We start from the raw sequence: 16,423 nt of genomic DNA on the forward strand, positions 1-16,423 counted from the left end.
TTACCAAGATTTGGAAGCAGACCGAGTGTTCATCAGTAGACAAGTGGATAAAAAAGCTGTGGTACGCTTGACCGTTCAAGTAATGGAATACTACTTGACCGTTAAAAAAAACAAAATTTTACATGGATGGCCATGGAAAATATTATGTTAAGTAAAATAAGACAGTCAGAGAAAGGCAATTATCATAGGATTTCATTCATACGTGGAATTTAATGAACAAACTCAATAATAAGCCAAACTGAGACAGACTCGAGAGAGAGAGCAGGCTGACGGCTGGGCTGGTTGGTGCTTGGGGTGCAGGGACGGAGCAAAAATGGAAAGACTTGCAGACGTGGACAACAGGGCGGAAACTGCAGCGGAGGAGGTAGAAGAGGGCACAAAGGGGATGATGGTAACGGAAAAATATACAATAAAATAAACTATTATTTTAAAAAGATATATAATCTCTGCAAAAAATTAATTAAAAAAGAATGTGCTTGGGTTTGTAAAAGTTAAGATTTTTAAGTGATTTTTTAGAATCAGAATAAGTTTTCCTCTGTCAAAAAACTTTGTGAGGTAAGCAAGGCAATGGCAATTTTAAACTTAAATAGAGGGGGCGGGGGAAGGGTGGAAAGAAGGGAAAGGAACAGGGCAAGGAACTCGTATGAGTGACCCATGGACATGGACAACAGGGTGGGGGCTGACGGTGGGGGGTGTGAGCTGAGTGGAGGAGAGCAAAGGGGGGAAAATTGGGAGAACTATAATAGAACAAAAAATGTAATAAAAATAAAAAGTAAACATATGTGATGATAGCTTACCAATTTAATTTGTTTTTCACTAAACGCTTCAACAAAATTTGTGACCTGATGAAGGTTGTTTTTCCTGAACTCTCCTTGAAAGATGAAGACAAAAAAGAAAACTTTGTTTATTTCCCTTTAGAAAGGATTTTTGCATTTAATCAGCATTACGATTTGCAGTCCACAAAAGGTTGTTTGATATTGCTTTTCAATACCTTCAGTTCCCTTAGGATTTGTGTAAATGCTTTCCTTAGCAAAGGGATATCTCACAAAATAAGATTTTGGGAAAGGCAATATTAATATTGATAAAAATAATGAAAATAAAAGAAAACAGACAAGCAGAAAATTTGAAGAGTGAAATCATAAAGACTACATCAGTAGATGAGAAGCAAAATATAGGCATTCCTTAATTTAGACAAATATCAGAAATTTCAGAAAAAACTGAATGAATGAAGTACTGAAAAAGCATTGACAACATTCTGAAATCTCAAAGTTAAAGAGAATTTAAACCTGGAGCTGATGTTAGGTAGGTAGTACCACCCTTGACGTATTATTATACTGCAACCCAGATGGAGACCACGGGGTAAAGATGAGGACCTGGGAAATACGGAAACCAAAGTATTGAAGCTGAATATTTGAACCCAGAGGTTCTTTCCTTACATAGAAGAAACTTCTATAGTCATTGAGTAGGTGGCTCTCAATGGACTAGAAACCTACTAAAAAAGAAAAATGACCAGTCAGATGATAATTAAAATTACCTGCAGGCTTGGCGTTGGTGGTACGCCACAATCTCTAGCATGCCATGGAGGCATTTAGTAAAATGCCTCTCCTCACAAAATCTATTTTTCAGTGAGGTCACTTGGTAGTATTTTCCTTGGAACTATATTTTCACTCTCTATTGAAAATGTGAAAATACCACTATAGATGGGTGGTATTTTCTTTATTTTTAAAATGCCTTGGAAGTCAGCTTTATAATATGTCTTCAATAACCCAAGGAGTCAGGGGAGGAAAAATACCAGACATGAAATATAAGTAATAACGAGTAAAGAAAAATATAACAAGTACACAGATGAAGAGAAATTAGAGGGCAGGAATATAAATGCTGCAATTTTATCTCCACTTTCTCTTCTGCATGATGTTGAATGCAACAATTAACCTGGCACTAACTCCACCCACAGTTCCCATCGACTCAGTGGGAGCTCTTCACAGAGCTACAATTATGAGCTGCATATAACACAAAATTGTTAATGTGCTCATTTCCCATCTCTCCTATTCCCTAAATATTTTATCTTATCTACTAATGTGAAAGTTCCACCGACATCAAATGCGAATACTCTGTCTTGAGAGTTATAACATTTATATTCATCCCATATAAGAACGAAAGATAAATCTTATGAGTAAAATGTCTTACACATGTGAATCTTTCTTGTATATCTGCTAGTCTGAATAAAAGTATCAGTCACTATGTACAAACATATTATTATGCCAAAAATGTATGGTGGGAATATTGTCTACATAAAGACTTGAGGTAAAGAGAGAAAGATTCTTCCCACCTGATAATACAGGGTGGGCAAAAATAGGTTTACAGCTGTAATACAAGTAAGTAATATGATACTTAATAAGTAATAACATAAGAATAAATTCTGTTTTATGTACTCACAACTCTAAACCTACTTTTGCCTACTCCTGTACAATTTCTATGGGCGCAGTGACATTTTCCACTTTTCCCAAGCTTTATCTCTAATTTTAAAATTGATGATAATAGTAATTATAGTAGAAATGATATAAATTATTCAGTGCACCACGATTTTAATCTCTGTAGTCACTCTTTGTCCTCATTCAGTTCATTTTCCTTAAAACATTTCAACTGAGTTAACAAATTAACATTATTTCAAAAGTCATCTTGGAATGAAGAGGTTTCCTCAATGATTCCCAAAAGCCTCCCCTAAGGAACATCTCATCCTTAAGGCAATACCAGGATTTGTTTATATCCTAGACACACAGAAACCTCTCATTTTCTCCATTATTTCACTGTTGTTCTTTTTAGACTACTTTGAGGTACAATAAACTACTACAATTATCAGCTCAGAAATGAGAAGTATTTGAGCATACATAGGTGACATTTTAAAGAGAATGTGGGGTGTTAAGAAACTTTGACTCCTCAGAACTTCAACCTTAAGGCACCATATACTTTTTCTTTGTATGCTAGCAATTTTTTTACAGCCAAATTCATCAGCTCTCAAAACAGTACTATGCCTTTTCATTTCTAGCAGGATAAACATGAGAGAAAATGATGCCCTCTGACCAATGAACCAAATCTTTGTTTCTAGGGCTTCTGAAAGATCTGATTTCTTCAGATGTGATTAGAACATCACCAGTGGATATGAATAATTTTGACCTGTTAATATACATTTAGAAGTTATAATCATTTTTCTATAATAGATTTTAATATACCATTTTAAAAAACAAAAACATTCTGTCACCTTCCTGTCCAGAGAAGCCTGTTGAGTAAACCCTACTTGCCATTCCCTTATTTACCAGCTTCTTTTTAGTGTTAATATTTTGTTACTTCCTTCCACTTCTCAGTCCAATGGACTGTTTAAGAAGAAAATAAAACCATTAACACTATAAAATACCCATAAAATTACACATTCTGTTTAGTTCAACTGAAATGTCTTTTAAGCTTACCTTCACATAAAATATCATCTTGTTTTTAAACATGCAGCATAAATGCCATCTTTTTCATGATGGCTTCCATATTCCGTGTAACACTTTGTTCATAACTCTTGTGTGTCAGGGAATTTACCATGCCTTACCCTGTTATGCAGATGGTTGTGGCAGCTATAAATTCCTGTAGGTCTGGGCCCACATTTTATTTATCCTTTTATGGTAAATCTCAATAAAACATACTAGAGAAATATGTTGTACAAAGTAAGCAATCAGTCAATATGGTTGAAGTGAGTTTCCATTGTAAAATGTATTTATAATGAATATTATATGCCAGTTAGGTAGTGTGGTTCTTTTACTCATTCCTTAATTCACTCATGTTTACTAAATATCAATTACATGCCAGGCAATGAATATGTAGTGGCAAACCAACACTGTCACTCTGCTCACGACATTTATAATCTAGTGTAATAATGTAGTAACATATAAAGCACTGGAATGATTATCACCTGGGTTTGAGCCGTTCCTCACTCTAAAAAAATGTATTTGGGTACATGCAACTTGTTAAAATGTATGTATATGTATACATATAAATAAAATGTATTTATATTATATATAGTACATATATTTAGTGGATATATATGTGTGTGTGTGTGTATATATATATATATATATATATATATATATAAAATCAGTCAATAACAATGTTTTTTTTTTTTAATTAAATTGTGTTCTGACTGCTATGGCTTGGTGGGTTGGGCACCGTCCCACAAGCTGAAACACTGCCAGTCAGATTCCTGGTCAGAACACATGCCTGGGTTTCAGGCCAGGTTCTTGGTTTGGGGTGTGCGAGAAACAACCAATCCACGTTTCTCCCCTCCCCTTCTTCCTCCCTTCCCCCCTCTCTAAAAATAAATAAATAAAATCTTTTTAAAAAGAATTAAATGGCTTTCTCTGTGTGCAGACCAAATACAGCAGTCATAGCACATGCAGGCATTTACTATTTAATATCAATAGTCATAAAGAACTAGAAATAAGCTCTAAGCAAGTATATATTTTAGTAGGCCAAGTATAACGTACTGAAAGTTAATAATAAAAACATAGGATCATTATGTCATGTTTTAGATAAGTGATGGTTATATGGGAAAACCTAGGCCAGGATTTCCCCAGACTTGCGAGTGCCCCCTCTATCCGTGTTCACTCAGTCAGGCTCTGTGATGGGAAAGGTGACTTTTCACAGAGCACAGATCAGTTCAGTGCTCTTGGCAGAAACTACATAATGCTACACTATAGTGTCATTTTTCCTTTAAGGAATATTAAGATGTATTCACCAACTCACTCACAAAGTCCACGGTTTAGTACTTAAGGGATTCCAGAGCAGAGGTCACAGGACTGAAGCATTATCAACCACCTTGGGGGGAGAAAATCCCTGAAGGACCGACTAGACCTGGACTTTGACCAACTCCATGCTATAGTTATGTCAAAATGCTCTACTCTTCTCAGACCTTTGGTTCTAGCACGAGTAAGACATTACCCAAATTATAGAAGCCTTCCAACAGAACCTCCCTCAATCTCTTCACAGATTCTATTGTACAAACCTCCCTGCAATTATGTTCATTATCTCAGCTTCTGGTTCCAAGGAAGAAGCACCCTTCTCTTACTTACCAAGGCCTAGTTTGCCACCTATGCTCTCACCTGCCCTCTTTGTAACCACATGCTACCTGTGACTTCTTCTACTCGATCTTCAGCCCTCCATCTCTGCTAGCTACCTCTCCCCAGTATTTAAACATGCTCCAGACTGTCCTTAAATACACCATAAATGTCCCATTTTTGGAGAAGTCTTTCTGAATTCCCAGATTTGGTGTAGGTACGCCAGTTACATTCATCATGCACTTCCTTAGTATTATTCATTGTAACTGCTTTAATTGAGAAATGATTCCACAAACACCAATAATTCCAGGAAGGTACTGATGGCCTTGATACTGTTCTATCTTCAGTGCACAGTAGCCACTCGACATAAAACACAGAATAAATGAGTGTATATTCTTTCTCTCTCTCTCTCCCTTCCCCTTCTCCACACAAACTTTTCTAAAACAAATTGCTTTTGTAACTATTGGTAACAGAATTTTCTCCTAAGCTTTACAAGAAAAAGCAATAATAAGCTGATATTTTATTATTAGAGGAGTGATGTAGAAAGGACTGGCAGAGGAAAAAAAGAAAGAAAAGAGCCCACAGTGGTGGCCACTGTCACCTATGAATTGCAAGATACACACAGCCACCCATTCTCCTCCTGGGAAGCCTTCACTTGTCATCTGCAGGGCCCAGGGAAAGCAAGCACCTCGCATGCTGCCACTGCTTGTAACCGAAAGGAAAAACGGTATGCCTTACATTATAGATCTAAATCCATCTTTTTGTACTATCACTTTATTATGTAATTCAATATTTGCGATGACACATTGCAACAATTCATTTGCAGAGTTCAAAACTGACTTCTGTATAGAAATTCAAGAATGAATACTTGTGTGCACACATTTAAGTAGAAGTCAAATAGAAATTAGAATAAAAATAGTAGTAGTCTTTCAGGATAGAGATGATTTTCATGACCCTCTTTGTAAATACGCATTTGGCATTGACTGTAGTTGCAATAAAGAGAAGACCAGTAGAGAGCACTGCATGCATTGACTTTTAAAATATTCTTTGAAATACTAACTAGTTACATTTAATGAAAAAAATCTTTCTCGCTTTAATTTTTACATATGCTTTTCACCAATTAATAATAGATGCATTATTTTATTTAAAAAATAGAGTAGTTAAACACCTCCTTGTGTTGTTTTGTGTGTGCACGTGTGTTCCTATCTTATTTCATTTGGTGAAAAGTCTGTTTAATACAATATCAAAAAATATACTTTAGTTTTTTTTTAAATGTCAACTTGCTTTAGACGTATATACTGTTGGCTTTGTCGCTGAAAAATATAATAATTATTGTTGACTAAATGGGGCGCTGGATGGTGTATCATACCATTCATTCTAAACAGAATAGCATGGTCTGTGGCAACTAGTTCTTTCTTAATCACTCTGGCATTCTAGGTTTGAGAAACTCAATTAAATATTCATTTCTATGGAGTTATTAATTAGTATGTGAGAGAATGCATACGATTAAAGAGAAATAAAAGGGTCACCGTACTATAATCTGGGAGCATATCACTGAAAATGGCCATACTAGCACTATATTATACAAAAGTAGAAGGCTATAACTGAGTGTTATTCATGCTTTTAAAGATAATAAAAACAGGGAAAAATCCACCTGTAGCACTGTATGAGATGGCACAAACCTAAAAACCACCTGGAACTACATCTATATGAAACTATTCTGATGGAACTTTATAAAGTTAAGAGGGATTATTTAATCTATATATATTGACATGAAAATATCACTAGATAAAATAATTAAGGTATAAAATGTGGTGTAATGCTAGTTGAGTTTTAAAAAGTTATGTGCATGTGTGTGTGCATATTTTCCAGAAGAATACACACACATATATAAACACCCTACTCACACTGATTACTTGCAGTGAGCAGGCTTTTGTAATGCCCTTTGAGAATTGTTTCCCACGCCCAATATTTTACACTTAAAATTTCAAAACAAAAATTCTGTTAACAAGGGAATACATAAGCTTATAGAAATTTTAATAGAATGATTTACTTGCCTATCCTAGATAAAAATAGCAAAGATTTGCATACTTTCTCCATTTGTTTGAGACTGCTTTGATTTGGGGGTTAGACAAAAGTGTTTGTTTGGCTTGATTTACCACTGCTTATTAATGCAAAATTCCAGGTAACAAGAATCTGAAGATATGCAGAGTTAAAACCATCCTCATTTGTCTCAAGTTTTCTCATTCTAGTTAAATTCTCAAGAGGCCAAAATAAAGCCATATTTTTATTATGTAGGTAAATGCTTTGAGCAAGAAGTAAAATTAAGAAATCTTTGAAAGAGGAAATATCTCAGAGACAACATACTTCAGGAAGCAGATATACTTTGTATAACTGCAGACTTGGTGAGTGGCAATACTAGATTATAAACATCACAAAGGTCCACCTGCATGGGCAAGGGGATGAGTTCATTCAGGACCAGAAGGGCAGGAAAGGGCGAGAAGCTGAGAGGGAGGAACTTAGTCTAACTAACAGAGCATAATTTGATCTCACTGATAACTTTCAAGAAAAAGATACTTTATGCTTTAGGTTGCACCCAGCGATCATATTTAAATACAAAGTACAGTCGTCCCTCACTGCTCTATAGGAGGGGCAATGTATACTTCACCGGTGAGTACCCATATAGAATTTTATATGTTGTTAAAATTACATAGGTTTAAGAGTGTAGAAAGTGTTTAAGAGCATAAGAAGTGTTCGTAAGAGTGTGGGAAAGGTTTATAGGAGTGTGGGAAGGGTTTATAAAGCCTTAATATATATATAAATAATAAAATAAATATAACACAGCTACTTTGCGAATTTTCACCTATCACAGGGGTCTCTGGCATGTAACTCCCGCCGATAGGTGAGGGATCACTGTAATTAAAATTGTAGTGATTTTTTTCTTTAGAGCATTGGAGGACACATAAGAGTTTGGAATTCTCTTCTGAATGTGTTGTCCATGCTAGTGATGCATTTTGCTCTTACACTTGCTAGTTACTGGCATGCAGGCCCCTCAGCATGTCTAAATTCTGTTATTAGCCTCAATTTTTGTCCTGGGTCACAATATGGGAAGAATTCAAAAACGACTTTTTCACCTGTTTCTCCCAAATATTCTTAATTAATTCCATAGTATCAGAATTAGAGATAAATAAGTTCAACTGAATTTTTTAAAAAGTCAGAAGCTGAAGTGATTTTCAAGAAAAAGCCACTTAAGACATAGTGTAAATGAAGTTCAAGTCCCAAACAAATGGGCAATGGCCATCATCAGTGTGTTTTTTAAGATCAAATTAACAGAGTTCTCACTTCACCATGGTTAAGATTCTCTAGCAACACAGATACTCAGTTACAATGATCATGGCCCCGCCTTTTCTTTAGTTTCTCATGCCATCTCTTTGAAGATCCTGGTTTGCCTGGTAGCAATCTTTCAATTCAAAACTGCAAAGAGTGGCTTTCTGTTCAAAGGTTTAATATTTTATTATCTAGATGTAGGAAAGAAATATCTCCGAGTTTCTTCTGAAAGTCAACATAAACTGCCTCCAGCAAGTATTTACAGAATCTACTTTTTCTGTTTATCTTTAATACATACAATTTATAATATCACTTATTTTTATTAATACATAATTTGTAATTAATTCTATGCCCTTGCATTGATTCTTCTATGTCCTTTCCAAATATTTTGTAAACTCCACAAAACAAAATATGCCTGCCTCTATCTACTTCTTCTAACTCCATCTCAGGTCCAGCACCCTAGTCAGTACTTCATCAAATACAGTGTAGATTTGTTTTTAAAACTTTTTCTATTAAGTGAAATGTGACTCATGACCATTCTAAAGTAGCCTCCTCTCCCTTGATGCATATTTCATCACAACTTCCTATTTGTTTGTAGACTTTTTGATGTGCTGGTAAATGTTTAACAACTGGCTTTCAGATTTGCAGGGGTTGGGGGGGCAATGCCGAATATTCAATATATAGTATTTGCCAATACCTTTGGTGTAAATACTACCATCATCACGGCCAATCCAAAGATATCAATGTGATGTTACTGAAAGTGATGTTGGGACAAGATGCACATGATTGGGCTTTGAATCACTGTGACAGGCTTCAGTATATTAGTTTGTGGTCCTTAGTACTACCTATACTTTATGTTTCCCTTCATAAGAAACTAAGCTCCATGAGAACAGGCACTCTCTCTGTGTTTAACACTGAATCTCCCCAGAAACTGTAGAGCATCTGGCATATAACAGGTGGGCAATAAACATTTGTTGGATAAAACCATAATTTTTTATTCAAAATTGAACTTCTTCAATTTTTAATGTACAGTGGCAATGAAAATATTTTAAGCCATTATAGGTTGTGAATTTTAAAAATCTGGAAATATCTCCTGAGTATATGTGAGAAAGAAGATGGGTTCCAGTACCACTTTTTAAAATCATTTATCTTACCTCTCTTGTATTACTTAGGCTTTCACAATGCTGTCGATACGAGGTTGAGATTCATAAAGAAAGAGAAGGACATTCTATGCTTTAAATTTAAATTTCATTATAAAAAGATCTATCATAACTTCCAACTGTGAAAATAGAAAAATGTACCTTTCAAACAAAAACAAAAACACCATTTTATATTGAGTTACATAGGCACAAATAATACACACTAGTATCAGAAAGACTTTGCACTTATTAGATTAATATGTGTTATTGCCTATGGCAGAATCAAAGTAAGAATTAATTATTATACTTATGATGTGCATGATAACTGGCAATGTAAAATAATGCAAATAAGACACTACGACTGAGGAATTGTTCAGGTTACAGATTTTATGGATTTTCTTCTCTCAAAGTTCTTTTCTATTGCTTTTGAAAGAAATAAAAAATAATTTGAATCGACTTTTAATGTCTATATTTCATCTTTAGTTTTCTAACATCCAACTCTGAATTAGTAACTCTTCATTTCATTCTGATATTATAACAGTAACATAGTAATTTAATGTAGATGCTACAACCGTTTTTTTTTTCCTTAGCTCAGATTGCACTTATCATTGTAGGATGGACACAAAGTCATTCATGAAAAGGGTTTGTTATCTTTCTGTTAATGACATTATCTTTCCCAACCTGACTTTTAAGGGCCATCTTTAGGCTTGTTTTTCTTGCACTCCAAATTGAACTGCCTGTTTTACCCAAACGCACGGGGCTTGCCCTCCCATCCCTGGTTCTGCTCTCCTGCTGCTGGGACCAACCACCCTTCTTCTTGCCTCTGTCTTCTGTAATTCTGAAATTACCATAGACCCAATTCAAACATCAAATTACTCATTCTTTGACTAGTACGTAGTCACTAGTTAATCTCTTTCTTGTTTGTTTATTACTTTCTTTACTGTCTCTTTCCCCCTCACAAAATCAGGACCTTTTCTTGTTCACTGCAATCCCAGAGCCAGAAACAGTGCCTAGCATGTAGTAAGTACATTGCATGAGCAGACACATTAATTACCAAAACAACCTAAGGATAAAATAAATAGAGTAAGATTCTCTATTTTTTAAAAACCCACAAACTTTTATGTTCCAAGATATAGGCTGGCACTTCATCTTAATCTAGTGCTATTTTGACAAAGCTGTGAGAATTAAGAAAGATAAAGTGATATTTTGAATCAGTGAAGGATGATTTCTAACACTAAAGGCTGAAAGAATTCCAGTTTGAAGGTGCTATTTTTCTCACATGGAACTGTACTTATTATACTCCATTTATAATCTAACTAAACACAGATTCTTGGTATGCTAATGCTTTATGAAAACCCTCTCTTGATTTTGTCACATAATTAAAAAAGACTCAATTAAGGGAAACAGATCTTAATGTAGCTTTGAATAATTTTTTTAACAAGAAGAGATTTTTATATTCAAAGTAGGCAGTCATTTCAATGTTAACCTATATATGTCCATAAAATGGAACCAGAATCATAGTCTTTTTCTGCTTTGACTTTATTTTCTCTATGTATTCCTTTTCTTTTCAATACATTTCAAACATAACAAAAAAGAGAAAGGATACAGCTACATATCTGGAACTCTGAAATAGAATGCTAAAATCACTAAATCTTCCAAAGTACAAAATGAAGTCTACTTCTTAATTAATAGCGCAAGCACTACTACACAGGTGTTACTCTTCTTAAGCAAATTGCTTAACCTCCTAGTCTCAGTTTGCTTATCTATAAAATGAAATAACGATACCTACTTTTTCTGGGCTGAAAACAGAAGAGAAGGGAAAACAACCTAGCACCAACCCAGGCACATAAAAACTGCTTTGTAAGCATATATTGAATCGACTGATTCCATTAAAAATACAGGTGCCAATGAACTAAACCACTGTGTATTATTTAATGAGAAATTTTAGTGACTGTGTAACTGAATAGCTAAAAGTATAATCCCAGGTGTTTTAACAATTCTCTGATTAATACACAATCAACAAAGCGACACACACATTAGTGGATCAAGCATATTGACCTTGACACCTAATGGACGTCACAGGAGTGATACAGGTGATTATTTGAGAAACCTAAGTGTGGGCACCTCTATCCAAGCAACAGCAGAGATTACGAACATTTCATTCTGTCTCTGCAGGTCTCAAATGTATAGAAATTCATACATGCTACTGGAGAGACAGTAGTTATTCAAATTTCATAAAAAACAAATTCTGACAGATAATGAATTATTATTCATTTTCTACATATGTGTAATAAGCTAAAGGCATTGAAGTTGATGCTTTTAGAAATAATAACCAATGACTACATAGTGATTTATGCTTCCTTTTGCTTTCTCTTTCAATCTTTATAAAAACCCTACAGAGTTAATGCAGAAAAAATGATAAAGAAAAATTTCAATTAGGGACCTCGAGGCATAAATCTAGAAACATGTTATTAAATGTCTGCTGTTGGGAGTACATCAGGAAACAAAAAGATACAAGCCTACCTTCATGGACCTCACAATGTCAGATTTCTTGTGAAATAGGTACAATTATGGCTTTTAGAGTTATGAGTGAAGCTGCTTAAATACGTAGTAAAAATAAAACGTGTTCTTAAAAGAGCTACATTAGTGCCCAAGGGATTTGTATGTTCTTTCCATTCTCAACTATTGAATGAGTTCAATATTTTGTGCATAACCTTGAAACATACTCTGTTTTTATTATGCACAATTCAACTTATTTCTGTGATTTAGAGCAGGAGTGTCAAACTCATTTTCATTGGGGGCCACATCAGTCTTGCAGTTGCCTTCAAAGGGCCAAAATAATGTTAGGAGTGTATAAATGTAACTACTCCTTAACTGTTAAGGAGGTGAAACTACATCCAGCCCTTTGAAAGCAACTTCGAGGCTTATGTGGCTCCCGGTGAAAATGAGTTTGACGCCCCTGATTAGAGGATGGGAATAATGATAAGTGGAATTGTTGCTTCTTCCTCACTCCCACAACACTTCCTGTCTCTGGTGCTCAGAGCACTTCCGCTGGGAATTCTCCCAGCTTGCTCCCTTGTCTCCCATCCTGGAGGGAGCACTGGCCAGGGCCAGGGCCAGAACTCTTTAATCTCCGCAAGCCCAGCACCTAGCAGAGTGCTTGCCGCACAGTTCAGATGGGATGCACGTTTGTTGTATAAATAAATTTGTGTATACCTTACTGTTTTCAAAGCATATTTAGAACCTCATAAAACTCAGAAGACTGTGGGGTAAAATTAGTTTCTTCATTTTACAGACTCTTAGTAAGAGTGAAGATTATTCCCTTGTTTGATAGGTGGGCAAACTGGGGATCTGTGAGAAATTACATGATTTCTAAAGAGCACATAACTAAGACTTGAATTTCAAGATCAGGTTCTTTCTAATACATTCAGTGAAAATATAGGTATATTGAACTACTGTTTTAGAGGTGCCTTTAGGATTCATTGGATGTTTTGGCCAATCATCTCACTTTCTCCAATCATTGGTGAAATCTTGCTTCCTTTTTTAAAAGTGTAGACCATAGATGAAAAAGATCTCTAGGAATCCATATTGTGATCAGAAGACAATGACACAGATCATACCCCAATATTTAGCTATAAAACAGGATACATTGCTAGCCAAACCAATTCTGCTCTGTCATAGGGAAGTGGAGGCAGCTTTGCCCTTTACGATCCTAAACCCACGATCGTGACCATTCTGCTTATACGGTTTTGCCATATACTCCTTAATTTCTTCATCAGGAAACAAGTCCCTACAGTGGCAAGATAGAGAAAGCAATTAAAGGAGTCATGGCCAATATCTGAAGATTCTGGTAACTGAATCCTGATTAACTGACTCTAAAGTCACCCTTTTAATAACATCAGGCCCCACTAGACTGGTAAACTGCGGGAAAGAAGGAACTGTACTGAATTCCTAAGTCAGGCCATGGCACATGTTCTGTTACACTTGTAACTCAGTGCCTGACACAGATGTTAAGTGGCAACTCTGAACAACTACCAGCTAAATGCTCTGAAAACGTGCTAGGTACACGTTTTACAAACTTAATAATGGAACTTCTCTCCCTCTTTTAAATTTAAAACCATTTTTAAGAAGTTTGCTCTTAAGGTATAATATGGTCAGGACCCTAATAAAGACCTGGGTGATGGAACCGTGGCCTTAAGTCAGTTAGTTACCTTAAACCTTTGTAAACGTCAACATTCCAAAAAAAAAAAAAAAAAAGCCTTAACAGAAATTAACAGCAACTGTAATTAAATTCCAACATTTCTGAACTAGAAGCATTTTCTCTCCGGGGAATGGGACTACAATTTCTCTTAATCTGAAAAAATTTCCTCTCTCTACTTCCTTCCCTCATGTGGTCTGATCATTTTGTTTGACTGGAAAGTTGAAAGGAAGCAACACACCAGCACCGACACCCGCGTGCAGCGCTCCTCGGGGTGGAACAGCGAAGTTCCCGGGCAGAGCCTCCCTTCCGCAGCCCGTGCTGCGGTCGCTCCCCGCTACCTGCTCAGCTTCCCCCCGCCTCTCACGGTCTGCCCGCAGCGAAACAGTAGCGTCTCCATCTGGCTGCCGACCCACCCAAGCTTTCTTCCCCCCACCGCCGCCACCTTCCCTCCTCCTCCCCCTCCTTCCTCCCTCTCCACCCCCGCCCCCAATCTCCTCCTCTTTTTCTCACTACCAGCGGTTGCTGCTGCTGAAGCCGAGCGTCACTTCGGCTCCCACGGCAGACATGGCGACATTGACAGTGGTCCAGCCGCTCACTCTGGACAGAGGTAAGGGAGCGGCTCTCCCGCCAGGCCACCGCGTCCCCTCTACCTCCCCTTCTGTCCCTGCCAACTGCCACCAGGACAGGCGGACGCGCTCGGGCAGGGGGAGCAGAGCGAGCGAGGACCAGCGAAGAGGGCAGGGCGTTCGCGCCGAGAGGAGATACTTTCTTCCCTTTTCTCTGCCCGCCACGTCCCCGCTGCACTCGCCCGGTCGAGGTGTGCCTTCGCCGGGCTTGGGCAACCTCAGCCGCCACTCCCGGCCCTTCTCCAGGTCGCCTCCGGGCTGCGGGCTTTGTTGGAGCCGACGCGCGGCGACCGCTACGCGCCCGGGGCCGGGGGTTACGGAGGGGCAGGGACGAAGCTCGCCGGGCCGGGCGGGGGCGCCTGCAGCCCAAGACTCGGGGGCTCAGAAAGGAGGAAGTTTGTCCGGCACCGGGGGACGGTGGTCGGTCCGGCGGCGGATGCCCAGGCAGCCACCCCGGGGTAGCGGAGCCCGGGCGCACGGCGGCTGGGCTCCGGCGGCGGGGAGCCACCTTCCGCCGAAGGGCAACGCAGGGCGCGAGCAGCCGAGTCCGGTTCTCCCTGGCTTTGCGCTTCGAAGACGAAGGGGGGTCGTTTTGGCCCCGCTGTCGTGAGCTCTCCGGCTGTTGCAACTCTCAGTTTCCCCGCCCCGGCCACTGTCGTTCTCTTCCACCGGCGCCACTGCGGTGTCCGGGCTGCGGAACGCGCTGGGGCGCAGCGCCGACCGGGTTAAAATTCAACTTCTGACCTGCGACCCAGCGGGTCCCGCTCTGTGACTTACTCGGGAAGCGCTGTTTGCTTCCTCTCCAAGCTTGAGGTCGGGGACCTCCTCTGCGATGCGGGCCTGTCTGCTGCACCTCTGAGGGGTTATACCTGCCCCCGTGTGTTTGGGGTTCTTTTCTGGCTTCGGACGCCCAATTGTGAAGGCGCTGGAGTCCTACGACTCTGCAGCGGAGGACACCTGCTCGTCCCCGTCCGTGGCGGTCGGGTTTAGGACCCCGGACAGCCATTTGGTCATTAATGATGTGTTCAGACGAAAATGATTTAGTTCGAAGTGCCTCTAAAAATATTCTTTATAGCGGATTAAACCGGGCTGTGGGGCAAGGCAAGAGAGCATCCTGCTGCGAGTACATTGAAAAAGCCAGTGAGGTTGTTTTTTAATTTAGAGAGATAGTGGGCGACTTTAACGCAATCTCTTGGCGCCAGACAGATGTTATGTGGTGCTCATAGCAACATTACTTGGAGGTAAGAGTTGAAAAAAACTGATTGATTTTATGTTGGGAAATGTTGGTTTGCAAACTAGTGAATTGATAACAGTGGTTAAAGAACTCAGAAATCTATTGTGTAATCCATGGTTTCACCCAGCATCACCATCTGCACTAAGCAGAATACACCCATTGCCACTAAGAGCCAGATGACAAGCTACGAGAAATTATGGGTTTCCTAAGTATTTTTGTTTTAATGGGATGAACTTTTACATTGTCCCATGACTAAATCAGTCTTTAAATATCACGAGTAAAACAGCTACATTAGGAATAAATAAAGAAATAATCCAAGAAAATTCATGCCTGAGCAATTTTATATACTACTACATACTGAAAATATTTCACTTTTTTGGTTTTACCTTAACCCTTAGATGCCTCCCTCAGTTGTGAAGAGGAAGTGCAATCTACTCTTAAAGTTTGTTCTTGTTCACAGCCAGACTGTACCTGTTCTTCCCAGAGTGATTAGTTTCATGTAGTAATAGCTCAAGAGGCTAGAGAGAAGAGACAGTCATTGTCTCTGAATAAATGCACCAGCAGCTCACTGCAAAGTCTGTCATTTACTGATGATGGTTATTGGCAGCACTGCTGTGCATAAATCATTACATAAAAATATTTTCCCTCTATTAAAATATAATGAATTAATTGTATCATTAAACTGATGAAATAGAGTTCTGAAAAATATCCTCCAAAAAAGGGGGGGAAGTCTCAAACAAAGCCCAGTACTACTTATCTGGGTCCTAGCTGTAACTCTGATACTTCGGACGAGGCAGGTAGTC

At 38.3% G+C, this 16,423-nt stretch overlaps 2 protein-coding genes across 3 annotated transcripts in view; one reads left to right on the forward strand and one right to left on the reverse strand.

The window, feature by feature from the left end:
* Positions 1-196: 196 nt before the first annotated feature.
* LOC119058979 (translation initiation factor IF-2) lies at positions 197-15,392 on the reverse strand. The gene is made up of 4 exons (XM_053658785.1): positions 15,131-15,392; positions 14,274-15,016; positions 798-871; positions 197-350 (listed from the first exon to the last, which is right to left on the reverse strand). Exons 1-4 carry the CDS (start codon positions 15,390-15,392, stop codon positions 197-199), a joined length of 1,233 nt encoding a protein of 410 aa, XP_053514760.1.
* The window catches only part of LIN7A (lin-7 homolog A, crumbs cell polarity complex component), a 149,852-nt gene continuing 147,706 nt past the window's right edge, over positions 14,278-16,423 (forward strand). The window contains exon 1 of one of the 2 annotated variants that reach the window (XM_053658766.1): positions 14,278-14,367. The gene's annotated coding sequence lies outside the window, so the exon portion shown is untranslated. The remainder of the gene's footprint in view (positions 14,368-16,423) is intronic. The other variant, XM_037158484.2, reaches the window with a different exon arrangement.

This window comes from Artibeus jamaicensis, unplaced genomic scaffold, assembly GCF_021234435.1.
Source record: "Artibeus jamaicensis isolate MK-2021 breed Jamaican fruit bat unplaced genomic scaffold, CSHL_Jam_final scaffold_584, whole genome shotgun sequence".
In the NCBI taxonomy this organism is placed as follows: Eukaryota; Metazoa; Chordata; class Mammalia; order Chiroptera; family Phyllostomidae; genus Artibeus; species Artibeus jamaicensis.

Excerpts from the sequence above, each read along its gene's own strand:
- LOC119058979 (XM_053658785.1), bottom strand. The coding sequence starts at position 15,392 with ATGGCTGTCCGGGGTCCTAAACCCGACCGCCACGGACGGGGACGAGCA. Across the intron at positions 15,017-15,130 it reads CGGGACCCGCTGGGTCGCAG|AGTTGCAACAGCCGGAGAGC; the intron begins GTCAGAAGTTGA and ends GGGGAAACTGAG. Across the intron at positions 872-14,273 it reads TTCAGCAGCAGCAACCGCTG|GAGAGTTCAGGAAAAACAAC; the intron begins GTAGTGAGAAAA and ends TCATCTTTCAAG.